This window comes from Phoxinus phoxinus (assembly GCF_949152265.1).
Source record: "Phoxinus phoxinus genome assembly, chromosome: 4".
In the NCBI taxonomy this organism is placed as follows: Eukaryota; Metazoa; Chordata; class Actinopteri; order Cypriniformes; family Leuciscidae; genus Phoxinus; species Phoxinus phoxinus.
Genome location: NC_136879.1, coordinates 25383481 through 25401079, shown reverse-complemented (window position 1 = coordinate 25401079; position 17599 = coordinate 25383481). Strand labels below are relative to the sequence as shown.

Here is a 17599-nt window from a genome sequence, read left to right as displayed (position 1 = left end):
AGGAGAGACACATAAAAAGCCCATGTGCCGTGGAGGCCTAGCGCTAGCTGCTCTGTGGGTTGCCACCGCACATTTTAGACGCCGAGTTATACTGACGATCTGAAAAAGTATTGCTGCTTCCTGAGGCTTTATGATCATTTCATTTAAGAGTGGTTTGTTATTATTTATCCTAAAAAGTGGTGTGGCGATACCATAGTACAGGGATGGTAATACTGTGGTACTTTTATATATAATGTATGTAGGTTACAGAACTACTATCATGTTCATATAGAATTTATATTCGACTCCAAAGCACTTTAAAGAGTACCATGGCATTAGTAGTGTTGGTATATAAGCAGGAATGAGTTTTTTAATTTAGCAGCTTGTTGGTAATGTATTTTCATGGCACCTCCATGACACGGAAATGAAAGAAACCTATGTAACTTGTTAACGCATCCAAATCCAGTTTCACTAACACAATGTCTGCTTTTAGTCCTCACAGAATTCCCTACATCATATTTGATGAACCCCTGGATCTTTGGAAATATGATCAAATGAAAAAGCAGATAGTGGTTTGTTTTTATGTTGATGGAAATGCATGTAAATTATTTATCTAGTAGTATAACATTGTGTGTTGACATGCTTTTAAATGAAACGTGGTTGTAAGGGTTTAAATTAACTGTTTAGATCAGAGATACTACAGCATTGGTATTGCGTTGATTCGATGTGGTTACATATAGAGTTGAATCATTTTGAAGCTTTGCAGTAATAGCTGCAGTTTAGTTTGGCCTTCTAAAAAGTTGCTTCGTCTACATTGTCTTAAGTTGACAGTTGACTCTGTCCGGTCACATCCTTGAAAACTCTCTGCTCCTTCCTCTAGACTTATGCGTTTGGTTCTGATGACTGCAGAGACTTTACTGTGTTAATAACTTCTCTCTCATCTAGGGAAAAGGCAAGGGACCCAGGCACTGTCTTCCTTTTAATGTGCTGGCTTTTCTTCAATCATTTAATTAAGAAGAGGAGCGATTATTCAGCCTCGAGTCAGCTCCTTCTCCCTTCCAGCGCCTCATTCATCTCTGATTAAACTTGTAGCATTCGGTAACTGTACTTGCCTGTTCTATCCGGGGCATGTGAAACAGGAGCAGATTGTGACAGTAGAGAAAAGAGGAACCTGAGGTCTTTAAATAAGTTGCTGGATAAGAAAATGGTCCCCTTTGGTCTCTTCGTCTTGATAAAGGCTGTGCTTGCAGCTGTGTTATCTCTTTTTGCGTTTAAGTTTGGGTTGTATCTTTTTGTGCCGCATAACCTGTCTGAAGGGTTCGGCACAGTTTAACCCCCCTAATTAAGGGCTGCCCCCCCCCCCCCCCACAGGAATTCAATAAAAAAGACTGCGTTCATTTCTAATCTCTAATAACAGAAGTTAGTTAACAATTAAGATTATGTTCAAGTACAAGTTTACATTTATTTTCACCTGGTGCTTAAATAGATGTTCACAAACAGAATGCCAAACATTAATACTGTCTTGTATACAGTATCTGATTTACAGTAGATTTAAAAAGTTTAGGGTCAGTAAGACTTTTTTTTTTTTCAAATTAACATTTTTATTTAGCAAAATCCACAAAATGTATCAGAAGTGTATGTTACAATATATTTATATTTCAAATAAATGCTGTTCTTTTGAATTGAAATGTTTCAAATCAGTATATTAGAATGCTTTATGAAGTTTAGTTTTACTTAAAATGTAATAATATTTTACAATGTTACTATTTTTTACTGTATTTTTGATAAAATATAGTCAGCCTTAGTGAGCATAATAGTCCCAAACTTTTGAACGGTAGTGTATGATTTTATTTTACATTTTAATTATCCAGTTCAACACAAAATTCACTGCTTTAATATATAATGGATGTTTGCCTAACTGTGCCAAGAATGGAAAAGAACCTCAAAAGATTCTCCTATAGAAAATCCTTTTAAAAAAAACCGACCTCCTGAAAGTCTGCTCTTTGTGAAAGATGGTAGATGGTAGTTAAAATTAATAAAATGAAAATGAGGTGGTGAAAGATTCTGAGGATTTTTGTATTATTATTTTGTAATTATTTAATTATTATTATTTGTCTATTGTGAAATTTAATTTGACATGACATTTTTAAAATGATGTGTGAACTTGATCACCATTTATTTTCGCTATATGGAAAAACATGGGAAACCATTTTTGAGCGAGGTTGAGGTTGGGTGGTTGCATCGAATATCCACTTGGCTCTAAAAAAATCAGCTTGAATGGGCATGACGCTTCCATTGACAGCCTTGTTTTCATTGTCTAGATGTGTAGCAGTACCTCTTTGAACTATTGCGAAATGCATTCCTGTTTCATTAACAGAGAGGGACACAAATGCGAAAGTTATATGGGATGCTTTTCCAGCGAAGTACTATTAACAGTGGAGGTGCCATGATTCGAGTCAAGTTCCTCAGCCGAATGTGACGGCGGTTGTAAACAGACCCCACGAGAGGAATTCCACCGGGAGACAAAGTAGGGGTTAGAGAGCCCCGTTCCCTTCTCCCTCTGCTCTAGGGTGGAAATGGTTAACATATCACTGTAATTGGCACCCGCAGCTGCTTGTCCTCTCCACAAACAGGAGGGGATGATTTTTCCCCCGGCCTCCCCCTCTCCTCTCTCACTCTCTTTCTGCAGCCTCTGCTTTGTGTGACAGCTGCCTAATTGGGCATTCTCCCCTCGTAGCGAGGCTGCCTCCTCCGGCCTCCACTGCTGACGAATGGCAGCGGATTACAGATGAGGACACGATGACCTGTTCGACCTTCCCGCAGCAGGGGGAGCAGAGGGAGGGGCCTGACGGGCCGGGCCCGTGCCCAGAGCCTCAGGTCACAGGAGGATGAGGTCGTGAGAAGGTGGAGGATCTGCCAGGTGGCCAATGACAGAGTGTCACATGACAGTAGCTTGATGTCAATGTGTCAAGGGTAGACTGGTGGCACTGCATCCTCAAACACACTTGCACGGTAGATTTTGTGTTAATCCCCAGCTCTCAGACGGAGAGGCAGTGATATTTTTCATTCTCTCGCTCTCATTTACATCTGTTTTTTTCTTCTTCTCGGCTCGTAATCATGCTCATTATGCTCAGAATGGTCTCCTGGGTGGGGTATATAATTATATACAGCAGAAAGATATATTAGATAAGATTTAAGGCACAACAGCATTAAATATATTTGTATTTGTGTATGTAACAAATGCATGTTGATTAGTTATTTACCATTTCAAGTAAAGCGTGGCAATTTTTTGGATCTATCATATAGAAAAAAAATATAGGCCTATATTATAATATTATAGTATTTGTTATTTTGAACTAGCTTTTATTTTTCAATTTCAATTTACGTTTTATTCATTTTGTTCTGCATTTTATTTAGCTAAATTTGTATTTGTTTTAGCGATTTTAGTACTTTAGAACTTTTCTAAGGCAGATTTTCTATCATTTATTATGTCTTATAATTTCTCTTATTTCAGCTTTATTTGTATCAGTGACCATATCCTCCAATATTGGCATTTTTTTAGGATAATTATTATATTTAAAGCAGGCTTATTTTGATGCATATTTTTTCAAGTTCAAACTGAATACTTGGTTATCAGCCATAATCTGTTGGTTATCAGCATTTAAGAAAAAAAATCACATTTTTTATTGTATATTTAATTATCAATACCTGCTCCATGTTGCTGATGCAACAGGCTTAATTTTTTTCTTAAAACTGTTTTTTTTTTTTACATGGCTGACCAGGTTTTTTTATTTGCACCGTGCCTGAACAAAACGAAACTCTTAAAATATAATGTTTGTTTGCCAAAGTAAAAAATAGTTGTGAGTGTATAAATAGCAAAAAAACGCTGGTATTTTAAGACACTAGGCTAATGACTGTATTTTCGTTAATGCCAGCACCTTGAGAATTTCACACCATATCTGCAGCAGACTAATGATCCAAATGAGTCCTTTTCTCTCCAGATCATTTGCTGCACACATTGGAAAGCCATTGGTTAGACTTTCCTCTGTTAATAAAAAAGGGGAAAAAGAGGAAATTCTATCAGTAACCACTGCAAGGCAAGTTCAAGCCATAAAGGTCTTGTCTGCTGAAGCATTTCAGCTTGGCTTAGCTTTCTTAGTCGACTGTAGTAATCAAGAAGCCACGACCAGTCTCTGCTCCACTTCACCCACACACACACACGCGCTGTTGCACTATAAAAGCAAGTGTGCGGCGACAGAGCGCAGCATCTTCTAAGACACAAAATGCAGGCTGTCAGAAGGGCTGGCGGTGCCTTGTTCCTGTCACGCTGCCAGGATGCAATATCACTCAGCTGAGGTAGAAAGCCGTCAGTTGTAAAATATGATGAATTATCCCTATTCGGCAAAGAGTGGGCCGTCTGTGGGCGTGTGGCTCTGTGTGTACGCGAGAGTACGTGAGGGTGTATAAAGAGAGGCTACGCTTGTGTGTGTCAGCCTGTTTTGTGTGACTGAGCACCAACGGCGTGGTTGCGGCACACATAAGAGTGTGTGGGCGAGAAAAAGAGTGAGAGAGACCAGCCACGGGGTTACTACAGGTTTAATGGCGACCTTGTTGTGCACGCACTTAGCTGCTTTCAGTGTTGAGTTGCTCAGAGCGAGCGTCTAATCCCCCACCCGGGTGCTCGCACACTTGATTAGTGGCCTTGGTTATCTGCCTAGAGGACAAGCCGCTGCCCCCCCCCCTCCTTCACTGGTCAGGGCTAGGGCACTGAATGGTGTCAACCCCAAAGAAAGAAGAAGGGAGAGACAGAAGGAGAGAGCAAAGAGGGGCAGGATGTTGTTGAGGTGTATTAGTATTCAGACAAAGCCTTACAGCCTGCAGAGCAAATTGATTACTACACTGTACCTGTTCTCGGTGTCACTGCTGCGTAAGAAGGTAAGATCGTATATTGTATATGAGTGTGTGCATGGCAGTAATATCTCTTCCACATTGCCGGGACCCTTATGAATTTTGAGCTTTTTGAAGTTGTGGATGAGTCTTAATACTTCACATTTTCTTATTTTGCTGTTATGGATTAATTTGTGTGAAAAGTTTAAAATGTTTCCATGGTTTTAGGTTGTTGAAAATGAACTTGCATGTAGTAACCCCCCCCCCCCCTCATTTAAATAGTTGCACAAAGAAATCAGTCAAATATGTTTAACATCATGAAGTCTCTTGCCATATCAGTATCCTCATAGAGTGCTGCTGAAATTACGTAATTTTGTAGGCCAACCCAAAAGTTTGCATCACCCTGGTTCCCTCGACAAAACAACAAGATTTTTTTCCCACTGGCTTTTGGATTATTGCAGAAAATAAGCTCTGTGAACAACAAAAGTTTAAGATTTTTGCACATTTTGTTCATCAAGATTAAATTGTATACATTTTTAAGCCTTGATGCAATAACTGGAAGTAAAAAGCTGAAGTTAGGCTATAAACGAACTAACTCCGGGTGTCGCATGACTTCAGCGTTACCACCTCTAAGCCTATGACAGCTCTTTTAATATTTATTTAAAGTCTACAAGTTGTAAAGTTTGAGTTGAATAGATTACAGGAGCGCAAATATATTGTCAAATTTAGCCACTATAGCCTTTTTCAAGACACGGAAAAGCTGAAAAAAAAAAACTGGGGAGGGGGGTGGTTGGGGGGTATTACTGATGTATTTTACATTTTCGAATAAACATGAAAATATATTTAGCTTGTAAACCTAAAACCTTATTTCAGGCATTTAACCAAAAAGCAATTAAAGAAACCCATGGACTTTGGGACGATGGAACTTGTGGGAAATTGTGAGTACAAAATATATTTTTTTAATTATTATCCAGTAAATCACAAATAACTGGAAAAAGCATGGGGCCATCGATTGTTGTGGGGGCCTTGGAGACAAAACGTTTGAGAACCACTGGATATGGCCCATCGTGCCTGACATATAACCTGTACTGCCAGTAACTTGTAATGAGATCACATCCTGGAAAAAGTGGAAGCTGTCTGTTTTGGATGAGAACATTGCTTGGTTATCTCTAAAGACTTGAGCAGATGACATGAGGTTCATGACGCACATGCTGTCCCTTTATCTGACCCTTAAGGCAACTGTGCAGTGTATTTTTATTTTATTAATAAAAGGGTTATTTGGTTCCCTCTCGATTTGGACTTTCAGACCACTGATATATTGCACTTTAGTCCGCACCATGTGACTTTTGTTTATTTTGTCATATGAACTTTTTGTGTTTGGTTTTGCAAGTACAGTTGCACTTTGCAGTACTGGCAGTCGATTGCTATACTTGGTCAGAGCTGTTTACATAATGACTGGCATAAACTATGATCCTGATAAACATGATCTCTTGAGTTAAGGCGAAGGGTGAATTTTAAATGGCCATGGACTCTCGCTGTGTAGCTATTAGTTTCTATCTGACTTTTTCTCACAATCTCTACGAATGCAAATTTGTTTTTTCCCCCTGTGTGAAGCCTAAAAAAGGTCACGGCTTTCTGGAGGTCGGGTACAAGTTCACACAGCCAAAAACTTCCACCAAAGTACTCAAAGTGATTTTGGGTATTTTTATCATCTCTTTTTTTTTTTTTGGGCACAGACTGATTCCCATGCTCACGTTCCTCAAGTAATTTCCAACCCCGGAAACTGGGCCATTTACCACAGTCAATTAAGAGTACAAATATTTTTTGTTCTCATTTCCTGGTTGTGGGCAGTAATTAAATTTTTCCTCGACAAGCTTTAGCGCACTCTGTATCACTTCAGTATGCCATTTGTTTTTGGGCTGAAAGAGAACCGACAAAGATGCATGTTATTCTGTAGTCGAAGATGAACCAGCTTAGTCTTCTCTAAGTGTTCCTGTTAACATTATGCTGCCATCATAAATCTACAAGTCTAAGGTCAAGACCATTACTTAGTCAGGAATTATGTTTGGAGTCTTGTGACGGTACTCGCAGGGGCCCCTGTATATATTTCTGCCGTCTACTTGGGAAAGGGTTCCTTCTGCTTGGCTAAAACACGCTGGTATTGCCCCGTGCTTGCCCATGTGAAAGGGTAGCTCATCATAGGGTCGTCATAATGTAGGTCAGACCATGCTTTTACTAGGAGTCAGAGATTGCACTTGGCAAAGCCCTAACTAAAGGGGTGTGCCCCAGCTGGGAAATGTCAATGCATGATGCCCATAATGCTTGTTTGTAAGTAGGTCACAGTGACCTAGTTTGAATGATGCATGGCCCTGATTGACTGAGTCACCCAACGCTATCTTAGGAATGTGTTGTTGTAGTTCCACAGGCTTTTGTGCCTACGTGTGCAACCAGAGGATAACAACAACTTAGCAGTTGCAGTGGCACAACTATGTCTGAGATTTCCTTTTTTATTTCGAGAACACATCAGCTAGACGCCAGGTACGAACGCACATCGCAAGGGCAGCTTTGTCGCTTTTTATTAGGACCTAATGCTTTGTATGGATGCCAGCTGTTGCATCAACTCAAACAGCCCCGGCGGAGTAAATGACCTTGACTTCAAACAGGGCATACAGCAGGTTTTGCTCCTTTTGCCTCATCATGCATTTTAAATAGCCTAAATGGATTACAGTTTCTGGACTGTGGATGTAATTTATGATCTGGTATTTTTTGGGGGGGTCAATTAATCATCCAAACTTGCAATTGAGGAATGAGGGACCCAGTCCAGATATCAGATCCTCTCTTTATATCTGGCCACTCATTTTACAGGGATTTGTATTTCTCAGGTAACTCATTCAGGAGCGTCTTCTCCCTGCACTGATGGTGATAATATTGTGATGGAAAAAACCCTTGAATAGATCTGAGTGAACGGACTCATATATAACTAGGTTTTAAGAGAGGCTACTACAATCGCTTCTTACACAGTTATTCTGAAGCTCACAGCTGTCATAAAATGGCTGTTTCTAATCTTTGCAAAGCTTTGATTTGAAAGTTGTTACAGAATCTGTTTAAAAAAAGAAAGCTGATTTCAGTACAGATTTCTCTTTAGAGATGAGATAAGTGTGTTAAAATAATTGTTTATCTGTTTAACAGAGTGGAGGAGTTGTCAGTATTGCGTTTCCTCTTTTCATTGGATTAGAACAACAGTGGCCTATTGACAGAAGCATAGGACAAAGTGTTGTTGTTGTTGGCCCAAATCAATTACCCTCTTCCAGTCTTTGACACATTAGATATAACACTTGGTCATTAGGAGACAACTTTAATTTTCACAGTCTGATTCAGCTTCCAACCTATTTTTTTAATGAAATTCCTTAACTGACAAATAGTATTATCACATACCATTGCCAAATAGCTGAAAATGTCTGAAGACTTAGGCTACATTCAGTAATGTGTCTCTTGCAGTAGCATTATTCCAAATTAGAGGTATTTAGTTTGGTGGCACAGGAGTTTCTTGGGCCTGTCACTCTGACATCTCTGTGACCGATAGCTTGATAAGGTCATCCCGTACTGTCCACTCCCTGTCAGCCGAAGTAGAACAACCAGAGGTGCCAATTATTAGCAGAACAAATCAACCGTAGCCATTGACCTTCACTCTGATCATAGAGCACTGACAAAGTCAGCCTTGTTGTGTGTATTCCATGATTAAGTGCTTACAGTTCAATCTCAAATTATGTTTTCAATTTCTTATGTGTAGACATAATTGTGGTACTGGTGTACCAAGTGTGTGACTTTAACTTTACTTCAGTGAGTTGTGTGGTGAGTATAGTGTTTAGCAGGCTTGCGCATATACACAACAAATGTGTCCTTCTACAGAGCCAATGGCACTGCGTGATCCAGGGGTGGTATATTTTGTGATGTAGTGAGAGCAACTGTGGTAACATGGAAGTGAAGGACTAGGCTGGATTATGTGGGTGTTCCTTCTCCAGGCACTGATACTGACTGCATAGAGGGTGAGAGAGAGAGATACATTACACAGGTGTCTGATCGCAAGGAACTTTAGCCATTTCTTAAAACCTTTAAGCAATTTAACCTATGTCTGTCAAAGCAGCCATCAACATGTAGGCTGGCCTAGTAAATGTTTGCTGCAAATCAGCAATAAGATAAGAGATATAGCCTAAAACAGAGTGTTAAAAATGTATTTTATTTTTATTTTTTTTAGTCACTTTCTGTGACATTTTTTTTTTTTTCTCGGTTTAATTTTTGAACCTGCCAGTCATTATAGATGATATGGAAAGACAGTTCCAAAAGTACATGTTAGTTGTCTGTGGTTGTCTCACACAGAATTGAGTTCTCAACTGGCAGTTCTGTGGATCTATCTTGGCAAGAATTCTGTCATAACATTTAATCCTCTTCAGGATACTCTGCTTTGTTATTTTTTGACCTAATATCTGTCAAATCAATCAAGTAGTCTTTAAAGTCCTGTGTATTCAGTTTTAATGAGATTCGGCAAGCTAATTCCTACTGCTTAAGAGTCTGGAGAAGGAAAAAAATGAACTCAGGCAAGAAACAGATTGTAATTGCTGTCATACTGTAGGAGAGAATGAGTCTTGAATGAATCTTTCAGTATATGAAAAGATCCATCCATCTTTGGTTATGACTTTTTGCATGTGAAATGGTTGTCAAAACACTTGCATTTAGATTTTTTTGGCCTTGCTTTTTTGATAATTTTAATGTTTCATCTTAAATAACTTGCTGTTTAATCACATTTTACAGTGTCTTTTGCCTCTAAAACTTATGAAACTCAACATATGACATGTTAAATATGATTCTGCTTTTTAAAGATGAGATCAATTTGCTTTGGTGAATACAATAATGTTTGGTATGCAAAATGTAACTAATAATATTAATAGTTTATTTTTCTCTCTCTTGTGCAGGACCGTCACCAGCTGACCTTGTGGACAGATGTGGCAGTGATTTTATTCACAACCCTGGAGCTTTGAAGTACAAAACCAGTGCCATGGAATCCCACAAGACTGACTGCATTACAATCCTGTACTTTTCTTAACAATGGAAAACATGATTATAAACAATAGTCTTGCCTCCTGTATGGGGGAATGGCTTGTGAATCTGCATTAGGCCTTACTTTTACCTAAAAAAAAAAAAAACAAAAAAAAAAAACAAGGTTTGGAAGCTAGAAACTGTAAGGTCTCTTGGTAGAACATAAGAGAACGATTTTCCCCTCTATTGTAGTGGCCAACCATACAAAGGACTATAGTATTGAACATGACTCATGGGGAAGAGCCTGGCCCTGAAACACACCAGGATTCTGCTGTATTAACATATCTGGAAGGTTTACTCATGCATCAGGTAGCAGGAGGACAGGGTGCGGCAGCAACACAGAGTGGAAGCCAAGAGCAGAAGAATAAGGATGGCGGGACAGAGCATGCACAGCCTAATGGCACTCGACAGGAGCAGAACCGAACAAATTCCCACTGTGGAGCCTCGCAGCACCTCAGAAAGGCTCGTCTACTCAACTCAGAGGCCTGGACAGAGAGTGAGACTCAACGGAGAACAGCACCCTCCGTTTCACTGAACGGACAAAGTGAAGACCACCACAGTGGCCAGAATGGCTCCTCCCAGGATAAAGGAGAGAGTACACTTCTAGCTAGTTTGCTGCAGTCTTTCAGTTCTCGACTTCAAAATGTGACCCTGCCACAGCAGATTATCCAAGGCTTGAGGCCACCGGACGCCCCCTGCCAGATAAGCAAGCCTGCACAAGAGGACAGTGCAGATGTGCCTTGCCACAGACCTGCCTTGAGCCACCTCAAAGGGTTAGTGAGCAAAAGCAAAATGCAGAATCACAGTAACAGTGTGCCTTATCAACGTCGACGGTCTAGCCAGGAAAGCTTTTCAGAATCTCCTAAGGCACTGCAGAACAGTACTCCCTCCCCATCTCCCGAGTCTCTATCTTGTACCGAGCGCCTAAAAGCCGTGGCAAACCTGGTAAATATCAGATCCAGCCCCGCTCCATCACCCAAACCAAGTGTGGCATGTAGTCAACTAGCTCTTCTGCTCTCCAGTGAGGCCCACCTGCAACAGTACTCTCGAGAACATGCCCTTAAAACCCAACTCTCTGGACGATCAGCTAGTGAAAGACTATCAGCCATGGCCACACAGCAGACACAAGATAAACAACCTACCACTTCTGGCCAGACTCATGGACTAAGCCTCTTACACACAAAGAACGGAATACCTTCTTCACAAATGTTGTCAACAAACTCCAGCAGACAGAGTCCAAGCCTAACTTTAGGGCAAAGAAGGACAGAAGGTTCCATGCGGACAGGACATCGCTTTAGAGAGCGTCGACCTTTTGAGAAACAAGGCAGACCATCACAGAACTGCAGCAGTCTCCTACTTCAGCTTCTCAACAGTCAAAACACCTCACAGCGAATTAATGGACAGGGTCACTTGAAAGATGACCTCTGTACCCTTGGCACTCTGGCCTCTCCGCTTTTTTCAGACAGCGAGCACTCAAACCCTGACAGCAGTCTCACAAAAGACAGCAGTGATGCTGAGAGCACTTACTCTAGTTGCTCTCCTATTGACCTTTCTTTAAAAAGCAGAACAAATGTACAAACACCAGTATCTACTTCGTCCTCACCTGTACTGGACAGAATCCCAGAGTCTTCATTAAATAGGTGGAAGCCTGAGAGTCCATCTGTCAAAGTGGATGCATGTCCAGAGATGAAACCTCATCACAAGGTCACTCTATTACAGTTGCTTTTGGATCACAAAAATAACGAGAGAGTAAACAAAGGTCTGGATAATCCAGATTTGCTGCATGATGTAATCCCTAAGGTCACTAGTGCATCTACAAGTAGCCAGGGTGTTTTCAGTACAGCTAGGTGTAAAGAAACAAGTGAACTTAGTGGCCACTGTGGATTGAGTTGTAGAAGTCCCAAACTTTTGCCAACATACACTCAAAGCCGAGACTCCAACAGCAGTGCATCTCCATATACACTTTATGGGTCTCCCCATTCTCAGTCTGTCCCCTTGGATCTTTGTAAAGCAAAACAATCCACAAGCGATGTAAGAGTAAAAGAACCTGCCTTTAGTGCTAGTAAATTGTTACAGAATTTAGCTCAGTGTGGAAAACAAAACCCTGACATTTCTCCACCAGCAAAGACAACTTTACCCCCTATCAAACTCATGACCCAAGAGCTGAAAGTTAACCATCCTCCAACTTTACTTGAAAGACTCACTGCGCCAATTCAGAGTAATAACCCACTGTGGGAAGAGGCCAAGGCAAAAACTTCAACTGTGCCCGAAGCAGCACAGCATGTCTCAGAAATTGAGAATCTACTTGAAAGACGTACAGTTCTTCAGCTTCTTCTGGGCAATGCTCCTCAGAATGAAAAGGTAGGCAGTAAACGAAAACGAGAACATGGCAAGACCAATTCTTTGGAAAAACAAACACATCAGGCAATAGGCCAAGCAAATGGTACTCCTTTGGATATTACAATAAAAACTGAGCCAGTTGATGAGGGTCATATGTATGACTATAACAAAATATCAAATCAATGCCAGAATTCAGGGTTGGAGCCTAGAAAAAGCACCAGTTATCATTCTCACAAAAACATCAAGCAAGAACCACTGTCCTCAGAGGCTTCCACCAGAGATGGTCTTCTCTGTCATCTCCTAAAGAAACGACCCAATAAAACCCTTCAGCCAAACAAGTTAGAGGACCTAAACATGAGTTGTGTCAAAGAAGAATCTGTTGAAACCCAGGGACCAACGATCCCAAAGAAGCGAAAATTTTCGGTAGAATTAGAATATCATAACTCCTCGAGTCACCAGGCCAGGGATTTGGAGCATTCTGGTATCATAAAAGAAGACGACAGTGGTTGTTTTGCTGCTGGACATCTAGAGACCAGAGAGACAAGAGAGGCCAGAGACCCATCTAGCCCCCCAGAGGCAGACAGTCCACCAGCTAAATTTCCACCAAACGAGTCTAACGAAAACCGAAGTTTCAATGTTTTAAAGCAGCTGCTTCTTTCAGACAACTGCTTGAAGGAATTGTCTCAGCCCAGGGGTACATTCAGTTCACCGTCACATGCTGTGCTGAATGGGAATACAATCAAGCAACCATGTAATGAAGCTGAGCTTCAAAACTTTCACCAGAGCCTGAGCCCCAGCAATGCATCTTCTAAAAAAGCATGCGTTCATAGGCAAGAATCTCCCCATATTACACAGCAGGAGCCTGCAAGGTCAAAAATCGATTACAGTATCAAAAAGGATTTGAAGGGCCCTGCAAGGATGGTTAATGGAGACGATCAAACACAAAAGTATGGGCTAGACTCACCTCGGTTTACCAAGACTAACCCTATTTTGTATTATATGCTCCAGAGGAGCAATGCACAACTGGTTAAAGAGGGGGAGGGACTGGAGGCAGGCTCGAGACAAATGCAGACAAAGGTCAAAAACGAGTCGTCAGGTAATACTGAAGCCTTTGAACTTTGAAACAAAATTCACAGAATTACAATGGAACACTTAGTTGTGACTCACCACGGCTAAACGGGTCATTAAAAAAATACTAGTTTTGAGACTGTGAACCAGTATCTGTGCTTGAACTAGAAATGTGTTTATTCTCTCAACTTACCCCATTGCTACTTTTGTTTCTATTGAGGCATCACACATTTTTCACTTGAATTACATGTCATTTAGTTCACAAAAAGACCATGAAACCAAAGTTCATTTGAATATTTATAAGCACTGCTTTCTGGCTGATTTCTTTCTTACATTCTAAGCAGCAAAGGAAATACGTTTTCTATGAAAGGTGTGTGACAGATTTGCCCTCATGTATTCGTAACAATATCAGTTCCCACTCCGTTTTCCACACATGGTTAGACTTTTGGCCTCAGGCAGTGAGTTATGATGCAACAATGCACATGACAATCTGTATAAACAGATTGTGCCTCAGCAGTTGTTAGTGAATATTCTTCAATTTACCATGCTGAAACGAAGAAATAACTATGTATTGTTACTTTTGTCTATGCCTAGAAGGCTTTAAATGTCACCGTATTTATACATTGAAGTAAATGAAATCGGCCTTTTAAAAAAAGATAGGCAACTCTAATTGGTTCTGTATTGTTCGGATAAACTAACAGCAGTTTTAAAGCTGTATATCTTCATGTTTGGATAATATGGAATATGAATCCATCAGTATTAAAACATGGTGTCTTGATATCTATATGGTATGTGAAGTGTGTATACTTTTTCAATCTCCTCTTTAATTTATCTCTTTCTCCCATTGAAAACAATGTTGTGATGTTCTTTATTCTGCATTCTCAGCATTTACCTGTCAAGACAGCTTTGGGTTTTTACAATACTCTAGAAGATGATGAATGAAAATCACAAGAGTTACTACAAATGACTGCTTTTTTCCCCCTCATATGTTTTGTATTTGTGTATTTTATGAACAGGTCTTGGTATTAGCATGTCATAAAATGTTGTTCTATTATGCAAGAGATTGTTGCATCGACTTGAGACAAATCAGCCCAATCTCAGCTGTCTGTCATGTTAATAGACACGTTGATCTAATAAAGGGAGTGTTTGTGATATTAAGGCCATTCCCACAAAAAATGTTTGCTCATGTGATGTTTTGCAGTCTTACATTTGACATGTTGTTTTTCATCAATTTAAAGACTCGTTATAAACTATATTTATGTACATAGCATAATCTTTATGAAAGACAGCTATTTTGTATGAATGAAAAGCATTTTAGTTTTGAAATTTCTTAAAGAGACTTCAAAGTAAATGCCATGTGAATATGTACTTTAGAGGATGATTTTTGTCCTTCTTTTGCATGTGTCTCCTGATTAAACTATGATAATCTGTTCTGCAAAATTTTGTGTTATGTCAGATATTTAAGAGTACACTGCTGCCTGTTGCATGCAGATGCATGAGAAGGTTCCTATGTATTACTGGACATGGGGAAATTCAAAGTCTTAAGCATATATATATATATATATATATAGATCTATATATATATATTGTCATGGAGCCCAATACATAAAAATGTGATCTGTATGTTTGTCATGAGAAATAGACCGCTGGGCAAAATGTTTGAACTTTTGAAACAAATGTGCATATGAAGATATTTATTTTGTTTTTACTCAATTTTATTTTTTACAAGGAGAAAACCAAACAAACAGGTAAACAATCATGTTCCGTACTGTACAGTACTAAGATGGATTACACTGATGCTTCAAAGACTTCTATTGGTTTTAAAATATTGTTTTGATGCAGGCTAACTGCAATACAGTTGAGTATTATTGTGTATCATTATTTCTAAAAATACATTTCATTTGGGTGTTTACTTGCACAGATTTTGAATAAAGTTCTGAAATGCACAATCAGAATAAACTGTCGTTTGTCTTGCTAAGAGCTTTTTTTCTTACTATATTGTCATAATTCATGTCTCTAGACCTGTGCGTGACCCCTGGCTGCACAAAAACACTGATCTTACATGCAAAAAGTAAGTTAGGAGGAATTCGTTGAGTATGTTAGTTGTACAAAAAAACCTTGTCTGTGGCTTGACTAAACTTTACTGTTGACCTAAATTTTATCTGCTGGGCCCTGAGTCATGACCTTAATTCCTGCCGGTTGCAGTGACATACATAGATGTGAGAGGAAGTGATAGGACAGAGATGACCTCGTGCATCACTGGGGCCAACATCAAGACAGATCAGTGGACTGTAAAAAGGTATTCTGGAAGAAAGGGACACTCTGCAACAAAGAGCAACCTGCCTCGGGCCTACAGGGTTGCTTCTTCTCAGGAAACGGAGGAGAGAAATCCTATTCCCTCACCTTCTGCTCTCTCACATCTAAATACTTAAGTTTTTAAAAGCTCAAAAATGACATGCAGGCAAACTTCGTTGACAGGCAGCGGAGCACGAGGGGTTTTAATGCTGAAAGCTGGGAGAAGCACACACGCCTGTTTTTTAATATGAGCTTTCTTTTATGTTTTCCACCAAAACTAGGTCATATAATGTAGGCCTACACCTCCTTTTATGTGTCAAAGTGAGGGGGTAGGGGTGGCTGAAGTGAGAGCTGATGGGATTAACTTAAAGCAAAAATGTTCGTGCTGTACATGAGTGTGAATTAAAAAAAAAATGCTTTTGATGAGTTTCAGGTTATACTAACCGGTTTGGCTTTGAATGTTAAAAAGCATAATAAATGGGATAATTTTGCCTTTAAAGGAAGGGATGATAAAGCTCTGAACAACTGGAAAGTGCTGTCGGGAGGGTCAGTAAAGAAGCGGCGCCACTGATTAAGTGGAGGACACTCTTCACATTCCTGCTGAGTTTCTTTTACAGATCCTCTTCCTCGTAATTGGACAAGAGCTTGCGTGCATTTTTGATGGATCAAAGAAAGTTGCACAGTTGGCATGAATCCGCCGATGTGGAACAGTACATAAAAAGTATGCTGTGCTTGGCTGATGATAGCTAATGCCCCTTGTGCTTAAGCGGGTGATTCTAAATCATACCTGTAATTTATGGCTCTCTGAACTCCTCGCATGGAATATGACTTCTTGGCTCCTTTACAGCCCATTCATGCCCCCTATCCCTGAAGTCTCCACTTAAACAGGCATTGTAACCTTAAGCACAGGACTTTGCAGTATGCGTCTAGGGGCGCCTCCATCTTTACTACGACTAAATTTAGCAGTGAAATTTATCTAATTTCCTCATATCTCCTCATGTGGCTTTTTTTGTGAATCATAACAAGGAAATGTGTGTGTGTGTGATCATGCATATTCCATGTTTGATCAAACAGAAAAGTCAAAGAGATTTCATGTGACCCAGTTATGCCTATGAAAATGACATGAACATATATCTCACATTAGATATGCCAGATTACTTTGAGGAGAGAGAGAGAGAGAGAGAGAGAGAGAGAGAGAGAGAGAGAGAGAGAGAGAGAGAGAGAGAGAGAGAGAGAGAGAGAGAGAGAGAGAGAGTGCAGAAATGAACTGCAGAGAATAACATCACATAAGATTTTATCACTTTTATCTGAGGGCTTTCAGCCTTTTTTAGACCAAGTGTAAAAAGACACACACACACACACACACACACACACACACACACACACACACACACACACACACACACACACACACACACACACACACACACACACACACACACACACACACACACACACACACACACACACACACACACACACACACACACACACACACACTTGTGTAAAATCTGAACTTCCAGTCAAACACAGCAGGATTTAATGCTCTCCTCCCGGTATACATTGTTCTTGTGGTAAAAGGGAAATAACTAACCTTGAATGGTTGCAATAGCTTGCTTTAACTAGATGGTCTGAGGAGTTCAAAAGGGCAGCAGAGGTTAAAAAAGACCTCAGAGATGGTACGTGTGCATGTGAGCAGGACAGAAAGTGGAACAGTGGGGTTTTGTTTGCTGAGGAAAAGGCAGACTGTGTGACACTGTACACATTCCCCTCCTCTGACTTCCACTTTATTTGATCTTCCAAAGATTACCCTTTCCTTCAACTTCTCATAACCTTTAGTCTGGCAGCGAACCCTTCCCAGCATAGATGTTTGTCAGGCTTGAACTGACAATAACCTCTTGCTTGCCTTGACTACAAAAAAAGGAACAGAAATTAA

The 17599-nt window shown here is 40.1% G+C and overlaps 1 protein-coding gene across 2 annotated transcripts in view; it reads left to right on the top strand.

Moving 5' to 3' along the window:
• Positions 1-15324, top strand: part of nrip1a (nuclear receptor interacting protein 1a) — a 35519-nt gene extending 20195 nt beyond the window's left edge. The window contains exons 1-2 of one of the 2 annotated variants that reach the window (XM_079609204.1): positions 4282-4914; positions 9837-15324. In XM_079609204.1, the coding sequence (XP_079465330.1) occupies positions 10186-13422 (3237 nt within the window). In that variant the 5' untranslated portion in view covers positions 4282-4914; positions 9837-10185 and the 3' untranslated portion in view covers positions 13423-15324. Of the gene's footprint in view, positions 1-4281; positions 4915-9836 lie in introns of those variants that run through there. The other variant, XM_079609203.1, reaches the window with a different exon arrangement.
• Positions 15325-17599: the final 2275 nt, after the last annotated feature.